Source organism: Panicum virgatum, chromosome 3K (genome assembly GCF_016808335.1).
Source record: "Panicum virgatum strain AP13 chromosome 3K, P.virgatum_v5, whole genome shotgun sequence".
Taxonomy (NCBI): Eukaryota; Viridiplantae; Streptophyta; class Magnoliopsida; order Poales; family Poaceae; genus Panicum; species Panicum virgatum.
In genome coordinates, this window is record NC_053138.1 from 8,114,117 (window position 1) to 8,130,125 (window position 16,009).

The following is a 16,009-nucleotide window of genomic DNA, read 5'->3' on the forward strand; positions in this document are numbered from 1 at the left end:
GCTTACATTGCCGGCTCCTAATTTAATGCTTAATTAACGAGTTCATTGTTTTCCAGATGTGGTCTCTTGCATGTAGAGTTCAATGCGTAATTAAAAAGCTACCGATCGGTTCTTGCGCTGGCTCAATCATACCACGAACAGTTGGGAATAAATGTGTTCTTGAGGGGGTGTTTAGTTCATTTTGCAAAATTGTGTAAAGATGTAAAGAGGGCATTTGAAGTACTAAATGAAGTCTATTTGCAAAACTTTTTGCATAGATGGGTTGTAAATCGCGAGACGAATCTAATGATGCTAATTAATCCATGTTTAATCAATAATTAGCGGATGGTTACTGTAGCATCGCTGTTGCAAATCATGGATTAAGTAGGCTCATTAGAATCGTCTCGCGATTTACAGCCCATCCATACAAAAAGTTTTGTAAATAAATTTCATTTAGTACTTCAAATTAGCAAGATTCCGTTTCACTTTAATGTGTTTACGGCTTTTTTGCAAAAACCTATAAAGATCTAAACAGGGCCTGAGTTCTTCGACATGATCTCTCCTAGCTAGCTTCAGCGGAGGGACCAACCCAGCTAGCAGCTACTAGCCGGACGGACTCCTACACCGAACTCGAGCATGTACTCCGTCCGCAGCCGACCCGAGTCGGAGCAGAGCACGACTCGGGCTCGCACTGCCCACTACGCCCCTCTCTATAACAAGTAAACGAGCCCACGGACGCTATTCACACAACCAAACATCCAAGGTACATCCAAGCCAGGAAGCACCATGCCCACCCTCGCCTGGTTCCTGCAACGAGGCTCGAGCGCTCGTGACGCAGCGGATACAGCAGGCATGGCGGCCTCCGGGCACACGGTGATCGACATCGACGCCGCCGATGGCGAGGCGACGAAGACGCCGCTCGCGCCCGTCCCCTACGTGCTCAGCTTCGCCGACCTCTCGTACAGCGTCAACAAGGCGGGCTGCTGCCTGGCTCCCCGCGCCAACAGCCGCCTGGTGGCGTCCGCGGACGCGCCCCCGCCGCGAACGTCGGGGTCCGGGCGCGCCAAGACGCTGCTCGACGGCGTCTCAGGCGAGGCGCGCGCGGGCGAGCTGCTCGCCGTCATGGGCGCCAGCGGCTCCGGCAAGTCCACGCTGCTGGACGCGCTGGCGGGGCGGATCGAGCGCGAGAGCCTCCGCGGGAGCGTCACGCTCAACGGGGAGCTGCTCCAGGGCCGCCGGTTCCGAGCCATCTCCGCCCACGTCATGCAGGACGACCTGATGTACCCGATGCTGACGGTCCGCGAGACGCTGCGCTTCGCCGCCGAGTTCCGCCTCCCGCGCGCGCTGTCGCAGGACAAGAAGCGCGCGCGCGTGGACGCGCTCATCGACCAGCTCGGCCTGTCCCGGGCCGCGGACACCATCATCGGCGACGAGGGCCACCGCGGGGTGTCCGGCGGCGAGCGCCGCCGCGTGTCCATCGGGACGGACATCATCCACGACCCCATCCTGCTGTTCCTCGATGAGCCCACCTCCGGGCTGGACTCAGCCAGCGCCTTCATGGTGGTGCAGGTGCTCCGCCGCATCGCGCAGAGCGGCAGCGTGGTCATCATGACCATCCACCAGCCCAGCGCGCGCATTCTGGGCATCCTCGACCGCCTGCTCCTGCTCTCGCGCGGACGCACCGTGTACGCCGGCACGCCCGCCGGCCTCAAGCCCTTCTTCGCCGAGTTCGGCGTGCCCATCCCCGACAACGAGAACCCCGCCGAGTTCGCGCTCGACACCATCCGAGAGTTCGAGCGCCAGCCCGACGGCGCCGCCGCGCTCGCCGAATTCAATGCGAACAGGACGATGAAGACCATAGTCAAGCTTACGAGCACCATGGCTCTGGAGCTCGCCATCGCCGAGAGCGTGTCTCGGGGGAAGCTGGTCGCCGGGAGCGGTTCGGGGAGCGCGTTGAGCGGGACGGTGCCGACGTTCGCGAACCCGCCGTGGACGGAGGTGTGGGTTCTGATCAAGCGGTCCTTCACCAATACGGCGCGCATGCCGGAGCTCTTCGCCATGCGGCTGGGAACGATCATGGTGACCGGTTTCATCCTTGCCACCATATTCTGGCGCCTGGACGACACGCCCAAGGGCGTGCAGGAGCGGCTGGGCTTCTTCGCCATGGCCATGTCGACCATGTTCTACGTGTGCGCCGACGCGCTGCCGGTGTTCGTGCAAGAGCGCCACATCTACCTCCGCGAGACGGCGCACAACGCCTACCGCCGCATCTCCTACGTGCTCGCCAACGCCGTCGTCGCCTTCCCGCCGCTTGTGCTCCTATCCGTCGCCTTCGCGCTCATCACCTTCTGGGCGGTGGGGCTCGCCGGCGGCGCGTCGTCGTTCCTCTTCTTCGTGCTGATCATCCTGGCATCCTTCTGGGCGGGCAGCGGCTTCGTCACGTTCCTCTCCGCGGTGGTGCCGCATGTCATGCTAGGGTACACGGTGGTCGTGGCCATCCTGGCCTACTTCCTCCTGTTCTCCGGCTTCTTCATCACCTCGGACCGCATCCCCGACTATTGGATGTGGTTCCATTATCTCTCGTTGGTCAAGTACCCCTACCAGGCGGTGCTCCACAACGAGTTCAGGGACGCGTCGCGCTGCTTCTCACGCGGCATCGAGATGTTCGATGGCAGCCCGATTGGGCACCTCCCGGAGGCCATGAAGCTCAAGGTGTTGGACGCCATCGGCAATACGTTGGGATCCAACATGACGGCTAGCACCTGCGTCACCACCGGCGCTGACGTGCTGGCGCAGCAGGCCGTCACGGACATAGGCAGGTGGAAGTGCCTTATGGTCACCGTAGCATGGGGGTTCGTCTTCAGGGCACTCTTTTATGTGGTCTTGCTCATTGGCAGCAAGAACAAGCGCAAATGATTGTGCTGATAATCATATCTTTATATGTCCAGCTTTTTATTTTTAAGAAATAATAATATGGGTGTGTCTAGACATGTTGATTGATATTTGTGGTATCCATCAATCACCGGTTGCAACGGTTAGATTGGCTGCATGTTGCCGTCAGGTTTCATGTAAAAAGGGGTATTGTGGGTCTTTTTTTTAATCCTTGGATCAGTTAGGCTGAAAACAGACGCTTACTTTTAGAGATATCTAATAATTATCTATCTCACACTTTCTTCAACCAATTAAATATTCTTATCCAGTACTACAAAGATACATATTTATCATTATGTAATTATAATAAATGTGATAGATTTAGTTACCAATATTTTTTCTCACTTCGCATCACACCTCCATATATGTTTGATATGTGTTTAATTGAACACTTTATTTGAGCTTTGTGAACAACATGAAAATTGGTATTCATATCTCTTCTCTTATACATGAATATATGGTGACAAACACATTATGATTAGTATGTTTATATAAATAATAACATAAATAATATATTAATAATAATAGGAATAGTAATTTAAAATTTTATATTGATGTGCTTTAAGATTTTATTATAATAACATAATTTTGATTAAGATTTTGGATTTATTTTAACTTTTTATTATGTTACCATTGGATAATATATATGAACATTTAGAAAGTTATTTGATATTATTTTATAATGGCATAAGTGGGTAATTTACATGAAGATTGGGGGTTATTTTAGATTATTTTTTATAATGACAGAGGTGGGTAATTTAGATACATATTTAGGGGGCTACTTTAGTCTATTTTCATAATGGCAAAGGTGGGTAATTTATTTAAAAAGATAACAGATCTAATGACTATTATGATTAGAGTTGCCGAATTGATGGCCTGATGTTTCTGATTTTTTGTGAGAATTTGTAGGATTTTTCTATTTTTTTAGACTGTCCATCTAGGATCCTAGGTGGTTTCACTAGAGGCTTCAAAAGGAGCATCCAATTAGTAATAGTAAGATGCCACTGTTATTAACCAATCAATCAATGTTAATGATTTGAACATTAATGGTTAACGACCCAACTCATTGTTTGTGGATATGATTGTACACAACATACGCTGACAAAAAAAAACAAGTATAGAAACTTTCCACATATTTACACCACCCATAATACTAGCAAGCAAAAACATATTACAAAAAAATTGTCTAATCTGTGGTGACCAAACAGCAATAATAGAACTAAGCTGCATGTTAGCTAAGGCTTCCGTTTTCTATTGGCTGCTAAAAATTACAACAGAAAGGGCCAAAAATATAACAAGAAAGTAAAAGAATTATAGGCAATTTTTTCAGCAACAAATTATAGGCATTTTTTTCAGCAACAACAAAAATATAACAACTCTGTGATCTGTATCTGTTTGATTTGATGTTTTGAACATATAAATTCTGAACTTAATTACTTAATTTGCAGAATCACTAATTGAGGTTTGTGGGAGCTATATTCTGCTATAGCCTTCTCTTAGCCTCTCGAAAATTGACCGCCACTATTTTGAACATTGATGATGATCATGACCATCCACCAGGCCAGCACGTGCATGCTCAGCATCGTCGACCGTCTGCTCCTCCTCTCACCAGACGCATCGTCTACGCCGGCACGCTCGTTGGCCTCGGCTGGCGTAGACGGTGCGTCCGCGCGCGAGAGGAACAGAGCCTTTTTTTCGCTGAGTTGGGCGTGCCCATCCCGGACAATGAGAACCCTGCCCGCCTGCCGAGTTCGTGCTCAACACCATCCGTGAGTTCAAGCGCCACCCTGACAGCGCCGTCGCGCTCCGACTTCAACGCCAACATGGTGAAGGCCTTAGTCAACAAGTTCTGCAAGCTTATGAGCACGATGCCTCTAAAACTCGCCAACAGATTTCAGTTATGGAACTGCTACCCATTAGGAAATAGGAATGTAAAGCTGAGACCACACCCAAAATTGTTTGGATGAGCTGGGCTGCAGGGGCCAAAGACAACAATGTAGTTATACTCCAAACATATTTAGCCATAGAACAACACTAAACAGATGATGTAATTCTGCAAGCACGTTTCTCATCACCATGCCATGCCAGTTTATTTTCACAGCATTATCTTTTGTTAAAATTCTATAAGCACGTTTCTCATCACCATGCATGCCATGCCATTTTCTTTTCACAACATTGACTTTTGTTTGAATAGCTTTTCAATATGCAAGCCACATGGAAAAAGGGCCAAGACAATACTCTGCTCCAGATTGTTCTTCTATATATGAAAGCCCCCGGCCACGGAGGCTGGCCAGGCTGTCCACGTATGCTTGAAATATTTCTATCATTAGACCTTGTTTCTACAGCACCGAACTCCCCTTTGCTTCTACCTTCGTTTTCTTCTCATTCAGAATGTTAATTACTCATCGACAGCAAGAACAAGCGCAAATGGAACATGTACTTAGTAATTTTGCGATTGCGCTGATAAGCATAGCTCCATATATTTTTATTTTTAAGAAATAACAATATATATTACCTTTTAAAAAATTGTACATGTAATGATGCAAGGCTTGTTGTAGAAACTTTTAGTACAAATGTTACAGCAGTAATTACTCAGATTAATCTACTATGTGGTGTGCGACGATGAGTCTGTTTGGTCCTCGTTAGAAATCTTTTCACATGATGAGAGGCTTTCTTTGGTGTGTGTTTCAACATGGCTCAAATATGAGTGGCATGACAGCAAACAACGATAAGTTTTAACAGAAGAGTAGCACTACCACTCACAAAAATGGCATGACAAGCTTATGCTTCTTGCTTGTTGGGATGAGAAATAGCACTAAGCATGCATGCCTACGGCGAAGCAGAACCAACTCTACAAGATATACATATCCCAGTAGTAGATAGAGCGGCTATTTGAATCTGCAACGTGTTCTTGTGTGTTTTTCTCTATTTTGCTTATCAAGTTATTTATCTTGGGATATTGGAGTAGAACAAATTTGATAAAAATGAGAGCGCCATTCAAAGCAGACACACTTCCTTGTTTTCTTCATATTGCTAGAAATTGGCCGGTGATACAATTATTTGACTCTTCGCCAACTACCAGATCTGGTTCCACTACTTGTCTCTGACTCTCTGTTGGTTCCTCCCGAACTATTAAATCTAGTTCCATTACCTATTCTCTGTTCTAGTTCCACTAACTGTCCCTGCTCAAGTGGCGCCACTACGTCTCACGGTTCTGGTTCCACTAACTGTCAGTAGATGAAAATCAGTAAATGGAAGTGACTGTTGGTGATCGTGGCCTGAGGCTTCTTGTTCAGATAATCAGAGCAGTCTTATGTTGTCTCGTCAGTAGCAAAAATAAGACTACAAGAGGAAATTAACTAAAGCATATGTATCAGCAGTCAACAGTGTTTTTTTTTTCATCCAGCAATATTTCTTCATTTCTCAAACATGTATCAGCAATCAACAGTGTTTTTTAATCCAGTAATATTTCTTTATTTCTCAAACATGTATCCTGCTTTAACTGATCAGTGCTTGTGATTGTAATATTACAAGTTGAGTTTCCAGAAATGAAGCTGTAAATGTTTCTTAGAAACATGGCAGTGGAAGTTTGGGGAGTTGAGTGATCATTTACCAATTAACGACGATGACTAAAGCGTAATGCATAAGCAATAATAATCACGGCAATTGCAGTGGAAGGCATCAAATACAATACATTAGTGGAAATAAGATGCGCAAATAATGAGTTGTGATGTGAATCAGCTTGTAGCAAAAAAAATGGTACGAGAGAGATGAGGAGGGCGCAATACACACAGTACACAAGCACAATCCGATCCTTCTGGACCACCTTAAAATATTTGCCTTCACTAACCATTGTACAGTTTCATCAAATTTCCCATCTTCTCCATGATTGAATCAGATTTTTCTCGTCAAGTGCCACTGCACTTATTCCTGACCAAAGTCAATGTGTCAGCAACTCTGATTCAAAAGAACCATTTCCAGTTACAACACATTTCTGCTCTTCTGAGATAAGAACTAATAAGGGATATTACTTCCCACTTTGATATTAGCACTGATTCCCTGAAACATTGTAAATGGCCTATCGTCATATAAGCAACACAAAAAGAAGGAAGAAAGAGCCCAAATATCTAATCCATCTAATCATGTGGTTCTGGGTGGGAGAAATCACAACACACTTGTCCTCTCTGTCAGTATCTTATGGGAGAAAAAGAAACATGCAGCCTCATTGGAAAGTGATTTTTCTCAAATCTATGCCCTGGGGATCTGAATCATCCATTAGGGTTCTAAGACCAACTCTCAGGTCTGGTACCCCCTCCTGCAAGATAGCGCACACTGGAAATATCGGGACACCCTGCACTCTCCTCTTGAGTTCCTCGTACATTTCATCAGCTCCCTCTTCATCTATCTTGTTTGCGACAATCAGTGATGGTCGCTTCGTCAAGCCTTCTTGGTAATGCTCCAGCTCTGCGACTAGATCCTGCAGTTGCTCCCATGGCGGGATGCCCTTCCTGCCATTGAGTGTGGCAGCAAGATCAAGCACATAGGCAAGAACTTTGGTGCGCTCTATATGCCTCAGGAAAGCATGGCCCAGGCCACGGTTCTCATGGGCTCCTTTGATCAGACCAGGGATATCAGCAACTTTCACAGAGAAGTAGTCCTCATAGGTTAGGCTGCCAATGTTGGGCCTTAGTGTGGTGAATTCGTAGTCAGCTATCTCTGGTTGTGCCCTAGAGAGAGCGCTAAGCAATGTGCTCTTTCCAGCGTTAGGCAATCCAACCAGACCGACATCTGCGATGCTCTTCAGTTCCAAGATGAGGAAGGTTTCGGTTCCTGGCTGCCCAGTACTCAAGCGGGCTATCTTCTCTTGTCTGTATGCTTTGGATGGTCTCATCTCCTTAATGATAAAAGCATTCCCCAGTCCACCTTCCCCTCCTCGTGCTATGATCAACCGCTGCCCAGGTTTTGTCATTTCAGCAACAGAATATTGCACATCCTGTTCCTCCCTCTCTTCGTCTTCCTCCTCCTCATCAATGTTGAACTCGTCTTCATCCTCCCAAAACTCTTCATCCTCGGTTTCAGTCTGATCCTTTTCATCTATCTCCTGACATGGATATGTTCTTACATCATAATCAGTGTTTGAGGATCCAGACTCGGAGCGCGTATGCAAGTATTTTTTATTTTCCGGGTGACTGTTGCTTTCCTTTTCAGCTTCATTTCCATCAGTATTATGCTTGAGAGTGATATACCGATGGGATAAGCCACCATCAAAACCTTCCATCACTGCATTATCAATCTGGTTCGAACTGGCAGAGGAGTGTTCAGCAACACCAGGTATTTCCCACGGATCAAGAGCTCTGGTTGGTTTATTTACTGCAAAAGAAGGCTGCTCCCCTTCGACTAGATGAATCACCGTGCCTACTGGTACTTGTGCGATCTGTTCCACATATGAACATAAGGTAATATATGGCTGTCAGTTTTCTTACAAAAGGTAAACCCAATAAAAATTGAGAAGGGCATATCTACACATATCCTCATAGCTACCTTGTCAGAACCTCTTGTTCCTATCTGATTCTTTGAGACTCCATTGCCGCCTCGCCCTCCTCTCTGAAAACCAAAAGTAAACAGGCTAAAAGTCAAGTATCGATTAATTCTCAAGAATTCAAATGCTACATACCACATTACGATACACCATAATTTCTAGCTTGACACTTTAGTTCCACAAATAAAATTACGGGTTTCGACCTTTCTAATTCAAATATATTCACAACCTAAATTCTTAATTAGGTCACAGTACCTTATGAAAAGAGGAGTTTACATGAAGCGCAACAATCAGTGCAGCAAACATACATATCTAACTCAGGACAAAAGAAATAAGTAATGTAATCTTTTGAAAACATACCATGTGATGCTGCAATCCACTGAAATCCCAAATAGACCTCGAGCACTCAAGAATGACATCACCACCCTTTCCTCCATTACCACCTGCATTTTTTTTGAACGCATGATCAGGATCTATCGGTCCATAAAGTTGTGAATAATATACATCTGGCCAGTAGAGTGTTAAAATTAGCCCAAGTAGCAGGAACTAACTTTAATCAATTTAAAGGGGATTTTGAGTAAGTGGTGCAGTTAAAATTAGCCCAAGTATTGGAAACCTTTTAGATTTTGAGTAAGTGGTGCAGTTAATCATCTACTTCGTTCATGATCTGTTGGTCAATAAAACAGATTACATGAACCAAAGAAAGCTGAAGAATCGATGACAACTAACTGGGTGATTCAGAAGAAAGTAACCGTTTGTCAAGCTTCAAGTTCGTATCAAGATTAAAAAAATTACCAATTATTACAAACAGACGAAGTGACTAAGGACCTTATAAAATTGATTTTCATGAAGGGAACACAAGAAGTGATGGATCGTCACTATAAAAGGAACAAACATATTGGTACACAAACTGATAGTAACATCAGGCACCACAGCATTTCAAGTATGAAACACAAGAGGGCAGTAAATGTAAATGGAAGTGCTGCCTCACCCACCGTCGGGCCTGCCTTGGCGGTCGGACCTCGAGCGCCTGAGGCTGACGCAGCCACTGCCGCCGTCGCCACCCTTGGCGCGCATTCGGAACCTGTCTACCATCCCCCGCGCCTGCACCGAACCCACACGACACGATGCGCACCTCCGGTCAGAATCAGAGGCGGCAGACGGAGCATAGAAGAATAAAAAATCGGAGAAGGCAGGGAGGAGACCTGCAGGGGCGCCGTCTTTCCCTTCCTCCCCTCCGGCGCAGACCCGTAGTAGCATCCCAGCCCGCCGCCCGCCTGGGGTGGCGGGGGCCGCGCCGCCGTTCTCAGCTGCGGGAGCCGGCGGAGGAGAGCCTGCTGCCGCCGCCACATGTCCGCCGGAGCGTGAGGTCCTACTAGAGCGCCCTCCGCGGCCGCCTCCTTGGGCTCGCCCGTGCAGCCTCCCTCGCCGCCGTCTCGCACCCCCTCCCTCCCCCTGCTGCAGTGCTGCGGGCGGCGGCGGCGGGCAGTCCCCCGCTTCGCTCTGACGCTCCCGCACCGCCGCTCTGGTATGGGCCGGACGCCTGTCTCTGGGCCTGTGTGGGCCGGAGTCCATGACGGCATTGGCGACGAGAAACCCGTCTTTTTCGAATTTCAAATTCAGCGGCGGCCCAGGTTCAGCCTCAGCCTCAGCACCGCCGGCCGCCGCCTCCTTTCCTTTCTCGCGGCGCGCCTGCCTTGCTCGAAGCTCACCGGCGCACCGCCATCCGACACCCGCCATCTGGTGCTGGCGCGGATGTCCATGCTGGGGCCGTGCCTGAGGCATCCTCTCCTCCCACGCCACGGCTCCCTGCTGCCGCACCCCCGAGCTATTCCACGCATCACGGAACCGGCCACCGGCGTAGAGTAGCGGAACCCACCACTGGCTACCGCACGAGCGCCATGATCCTTCTCTGGTCAAAACCCCGAGCCAACCCAATCCCCCACCCGACAGCACAAGGCTCCCCCGATCAGGCACGAACCAGCAGCAGCCGATTGGAACGAGTTCGCCCCCAAATCCAAAGCAGCGCCGCAACCGCTGGCCGCGCTCGCTCGGCCCTCCCCTCCTGCTCCGAGTAACAACCCGACCCAAGCATTCCTCATCCCCGCGAGGGAACCTATCGCCCCGTCAATCCTGCCACAAATCCAACCGCCGCCGCGACCGCCTTCCATCCCCTGGCCACGAATCCCTTCGCCACCGACCATGGGCGACGGCAAGGACGTCGAGTTCTAAAATGGCAAGTACAGTATTTGGGATAGCGTGTGTATTTTTGTTCTCTAGATAAGGGAGTTGGTTCCTTAAGATAAGGGACTAAAACTGTAGTGATGGCTTTTGTCAATCAGTTCTATTTTCAGTTTATATTGGTAGCTAATTTGGCACCTAGTAGTCTTTTTGGCTAGCTAATCTCTTACTCTAGGCAAAAGCTTGCTACAAGGGAAGGTTTATGAAGTTCAGAGATCTGAAATCTGGTATTGTTGGAGAATTTATGACATATATGATATATGCATGCTCTGCAACTATCTGTGACGACCCTGAAAGAACACAGAATGAGCATGGCAAAGTTTGTTGAGGCATTTTAAGACGGCAGCAAGTTCCATGGGATGGAAAGGAAAATCTGATTTCTGACACGATGAGATATAGAACTGAGTAACTCGCAGGTTTCACTCGTAAGATAAGAGGAACATATCCCAGAAGAAATTTCGAGGCAACGAGGACATGCCGACGTGCACGTGCCGACCAACACCAGCCGTGACCAGGACCTCACACTGACAAGCAGTGGCGGATGCAGGATGAGAGACAAGGGGGGGCTGAAACAATGGAGATGTTGATTTGTGTGAAGATTTAATGGTGATTTGATGCTTTTGCTATAGTATTTTACGTGTAATTAGGGGCTCTTAGGGGGGCTTGAGCCCCCCTAGCCCCCCTCCTGGATCCGCCGCTGCTGACAAGGATCCCACGATCCAGAGACTACTTCTCACGAGTCCTGCCACTTCGTCTCCACTACCACCTACCAATTACTCTCTTGTGTGTACAACTAAGCACGGGAATCTGCGTTCTCCTTCGTCTGGTACAGATGGCCCATCGGCAACAGCATACAGAACATTGACCATTCATGACATTCCCCCCCCCCCCCCCCCCCCCCCCCCTGGCTTTCATTCATCCTGAGTTCTGATATCTCTCGTCACTTTCTTGTCCTGCAAAGAGCGAGCTAACGATCAAGGGCCGCCAATATCAGAAAGGCCTTCAGATCGATTAGTTCTGAGTGCATTTCAAAGAAATTAGTTAATGTAGGGAAGGTGAACTCACACAGAAGACGAGCGTGGGTTACCCGGCCCAAGAACTCTTGAGCTGAAAGTGGCAGGTACAGGATGCTGCAGCGGGCGGCGAGCAATGCCTATTCGTGGTGGTGGGCAAGCCATGTCCGCACCAAGCAGTCCAAATGGCTCGACAACAACCTCAAAGGTTTGGCTTCCTTGAACACACCATCATATCCATTTACATACAAGCACATTAGCACAACGCATTCACACCTGGGTCCAATTGCTTTGTCTTTTTTTTAGCAACACAATGCATACTGATTCATGAGAAAATTTACCTTCATTGTGGTGCTCGGGTTTGACCAGGGAGAAAGTGACTTTTTCAACCGTTTCTTTTCTTGGTCAAAACTTGCCTAATTTTTCCTGCAAAAGATGCCAAATATAAGAAAAATACAATGTATATTATCTGCCAGGATTCTACCAAGAACATCTGGTCTCTAGTAAACGCACATACCCTAATCCAGGTGATTATGCAATTCATGTATGTAAGCCAAAGAAAAAAAGTATAACAATGTCTGGACACACGGAGCAAAAGATTTAACGCATTTCATGCTAGTTTGGTTAGTGTAAGCCTAGTAGCGATATATGCTATGTACATCATTCTGCACGAATAGAATGATCACAAACTTCAAGGCAGCTAAGTCCATAAAAAGAATGAACTGAAACCTCTATTCCATATCAACCCCATGACCTTTACACCTGCTTTGAAGTCTACACATTTTTTTTACAGGGAGTGCAATGAAACATCCTTCAAGATGTATTTATGCAATACTGCCAATTAAAAAAAAACATTCAGCATCTCCACAGGATTCAATTGTGCTTCGTTTTTTCCGATCATTAAGAGATTCCAGTTTATGTGCAGATATGGAAGACAGGGTTAAGTGCATTCTTTTCCTCCTTGGGGAGGAAGCTGATTCTTTTGCTAAGAGGGCGGAAATGTATTACAAGCGACGACCAGAGGTGATCAGTTCAGTGGAAGAAGCATACCGGGCATACAGGGCCCTTGCTGAACGCTATGATCATATGTCAGGGGAGTTACACAAAGCAAACCATACCATTGCAACTGCCTTCCCTGACCAGATTCAGTATTCATTGTTAGAAGAGGATGATGACAATCTCCCAAAGGCCTTTACCACGGTTGATCCTCGCAAAATCCGAAAATCAACAGTGGAGGGACTAATGAAGAAGAAGCATGGTGACAAATCAGGACTGAAGGATAGAGGCAATAAATCTGCATCTCCAGTCAACAAGGATAATGCACAAGCCGAGATTGGCAGGCTGCAGAAAGAGATATTAGTCCTGCAGACTGAGAAAGAGTTCATAAAAAGCTCTTATGAGAGTGGAATTGCGAAGTACTGGGATCTTGAAAAGCGAATTAATGATATGAAGGGAGAAGTTTGCTACTTGCAAGACCAGTTCAATGAAAGTGTAGCGATAGAGGATGATGAAGCCAGGGCTTTGATGACAGCAACTGCTCTTAAATCTTGTGAAGACGCAATTATCAAAATGAAGGAGCAACAGAAGTCATTTTTCAGCCAAGCAATTGTTGAGTCCGAAAGAATTAAGGTTTCCAGGGAGAAGCTGAAGGGTATCATGAGAGGACATGGTAAATCCCTATCATATACAGAAAATTCTTCAGATGAGAATGTAAATATAGATGCCAGTACTAGGAAAGATGAATTGTTCTCCATGATGCAGGAGAAAATTGAACTACAGGAACTAGCAGAAAAGTTCAAGGGATACTTTAAGATGAACTCTGATCTTTCTGTGGTAGAGATTGCAGAGAAAATTGATGAGCTAGTCAACAAAGTTGTGGATTTGGAGCTCATGATTTCAACACAGACTGCACAGATAAATAGGCTGTGTCTAGAAAACAATGAGCTGGAGAAGTCACTACAGAAATTGGAGGAAGAGAAGACAGAACAAAGTGACTCGGTTGAATTAAATGACAAGTTCAAGAAGGCAGAAGAGGATCTTATTAGAGTGCATAACCTTGAGAGATCCTACCATGCCGAAGAAAGAATAGTCCATACAAATTTCACCGAAACAATAAATAGTTTATGTGATATTTCATACATGCTGGCTGATGAAGCAACATCATCCACTGACACTGAACAATCAGGTGAACATGGCAAAACAAACCCATCAGATGACCCTGAGAAGTATGAAGCTGCAGGGAAGCCACACAGCGGGGATGGATTTCTTGATCATTCCGATACACCAGAACCACCTATCTTCATCGATGACAGTCAGTCATCTAGTGGTCATCATGAGACTAAAACAGAAAAGCAATGTCATGTAGAGAAAACAGAGGATTTGTGGTGTTGTGAGTTTGAAGGCAAGTTCAGTGCAGCTGCATCAATGGATGAGCGAACAACAGAAACTGTAGGTCATACTTTGTCTGATGATAAAAACAATAGAGGATCAGAACATGTTCATGAATTCGTCAGTAACACTGAAAGCAGTGAGCAACCATATATTGTGCACTCCCATGAAAGTGATTCATTAGAAGTCCTGTATCACGTTTCCTCCAATAGTCCAAGAGAAAATTTGAAACAAGAGGACAATATGATTTTCTCAACCCCGTGTGAAATCATTTCAGAGGGCAGTTCCAGTTCAGAACAGAAGATGGAGATGAACAAAGCAGAAGAGTCATATATCACCAAAAGGCCTACCCCTACTAGTGGAGAAGTTGCTGATGTTGGGGATCAAGAGGATGTCATGATTAATCTGCAGCAGTTGCTTATGAATGATCTTCAAGATAAGGAAAAGGTATTACTAGCCGAATATACTTCCATCCTCCGGAACTATAAAAACATAAAGCGAAGGCTTACAGAAGTGGAGACAAAGAACCAGGAATGCTTAAATGAGATGAGAGCCATGATAAGTGAACTAGAGTGTGCCAATGGAATGAAAGATGCAGAGATTCAGTCACTTCGTAGGTTCTTGAACTCTGTAACTTACAAAGATGCATCACACAGTGATCATCGCATGAATTCAACCATGTCACTAAGTGAGAAAAATGGAGCTGTTAGGGGCCACCGAAGGACTCCAAGTTTTTTGCTAGTTCATCAAAGGGCACAAAGTGTTTCCTCTATCCCCAGGAGAATAAAAAATAGTCCTAGCCTGAAAAATAACCTAAGTATTGATTCCGATAAGGAACCTGATGCATCAAACGATGCTGTTACCAATTCAGAAGCCGTTATTCTGGAGGACCTCACATCAAAAAATGTTGTCGAGATGGAGAAAGCATCACCACTTGAAGAAAAGTTCAGAAGAGACATTGATGTGCTTCTGGAGGACAACCTAGCGTTCTTGATGAAGTTCAGCATGTCACTACAACAGATACACGGATTTCAAACCAAGTATAATCTGCTACAGCCTGAGATCGGCAAGCTAACAAATGAGGATAGGTTAAAAGCAAACAAGGATCATACAAATGAGCACCCTGCAAAATCGGAAATGGAAGCAACAGAGAAGAGGCTAAGAGAACTCAAGATTGAACTGCAAGTGTGGTTGGAACAGAATGCAATGTTCAAAGGGGAACTCCAGTGTAAATTTGACTCCCTATGCGACATACAAGGGGAAATTGAAGGAGCCATGGAGATGGATGCAGACATCGAGGACGGAGCTAGATTCACTTCATATCAGGTTGCAAAATTCCAGGGGGAAATTTTGAACATGAAGCAGGAGAATAACAAAGTTGCTGATGAACTGCAGGCTGGTTTGGATCATGTGAAAGGGCTCCAAAAAGAAATTGAAAAGGTTTTGGCAAAGATACTCAACAGCAATAGCTTATCTGGGTCCAAATCTAGCAGCCCCTGGAGGAATGCACCCTGTAAATCAAGAGTACCACTCCGAATGTTCCTCTTTCCAGCCAAGAAAAAGAAAGCATCACTGTTTGCGTGTGTAAATCCAGCACATCTTTCAAAGCAGAATAGCAACATGGCATTTTTCACTAGAATGAGCTAGGTGTGCATGAAGGTTTGCCCGAATGCCTAAACTTTCAGCTTTGTTAGTGTTGTGATTTGGCTTAACATGTTATTGTGATGATCATGTTTTCCGATGGAGCCAAATTTATCATCGAGCCAGCGAAGTAGCAAACAGAACTTTAAATTTTTAATATAGATTTTGTCCTGATGCCCAATGCTATGTTCAGTGCTGATAAGGTTCTTGCAATGCACTCGTTGGGATTAATTAGTGTTTGCTAACCAGCTGAGTCTATTCAAATGGGATACGTATA

General features: G+C 46.2%; 3 protein-coding genes across 3 annotated transcripts; 2 read left to right on the forward strand and 1 right to left on the reverse strand.

The window, feature by feature from the left end:
* The first annotated feature begins 714 nt into the window (after positions 1-714).
* LOC120701188 (ABC transporter G family member 16-like) lies at positions 715-2,981 on the forward strand. Its single transcript, XM_039985327.1, has one exon. The coding sequence runs from the start codon at positions 766-768 to the stop codon at positions 2,893-2,895; it is 2,130 nt and encodes a 709-aa protein (XP_039841261.1). The 5' UTR covers positions 715-765; the 3' UTR covers positions 2,896-2,981.
* Positions 2,982-6,588: 3,607 nt separating this feature from the next.
* Positions 6,589-10,047, reverse strand: LOC120697286 (probable GTP-binding protein OBGM, mitochondrial). The gene is made up of 5 exons (XM_039980451.1): positions 9,655-10,047; positions 9,445-9,553; positions 8,810-8,892; positions 8,452-8,514; positions 6,589-8,344 (listed from the first exon to the last, which is right to left on the reverse strand). Exons 1-5 carry the CDS (start codon positions 10,030-10,032, stop codon positions 7,133-7,135), a joined length of 1,845 nt encoding a protein of 614 aa, XP_039836385.1. The 5' UTR covers positions 10,033-10,047; the 3' UTR covers positions 6,589-7,132.
* Positions 10,048-12,630: 2,583 nt separating this feature from the next.
* LOC120700557 (protein NETWORKED 2A-like) lies at positions 12,631-15,978 on the forward strand. The gene has a single exon (XM_039984808.1). The coding sequence runs from the start codon at positions 12,631-12,633 to the stop codon at positions 15,736-15,738; it is 3,108 nt and encodes a 1,035-aa protein (XP_039840742.1). The 3' UTR covers positions 15,739-15,978.
* Positions 15,979-16,009: the final 31 nt, after the last annotated feature.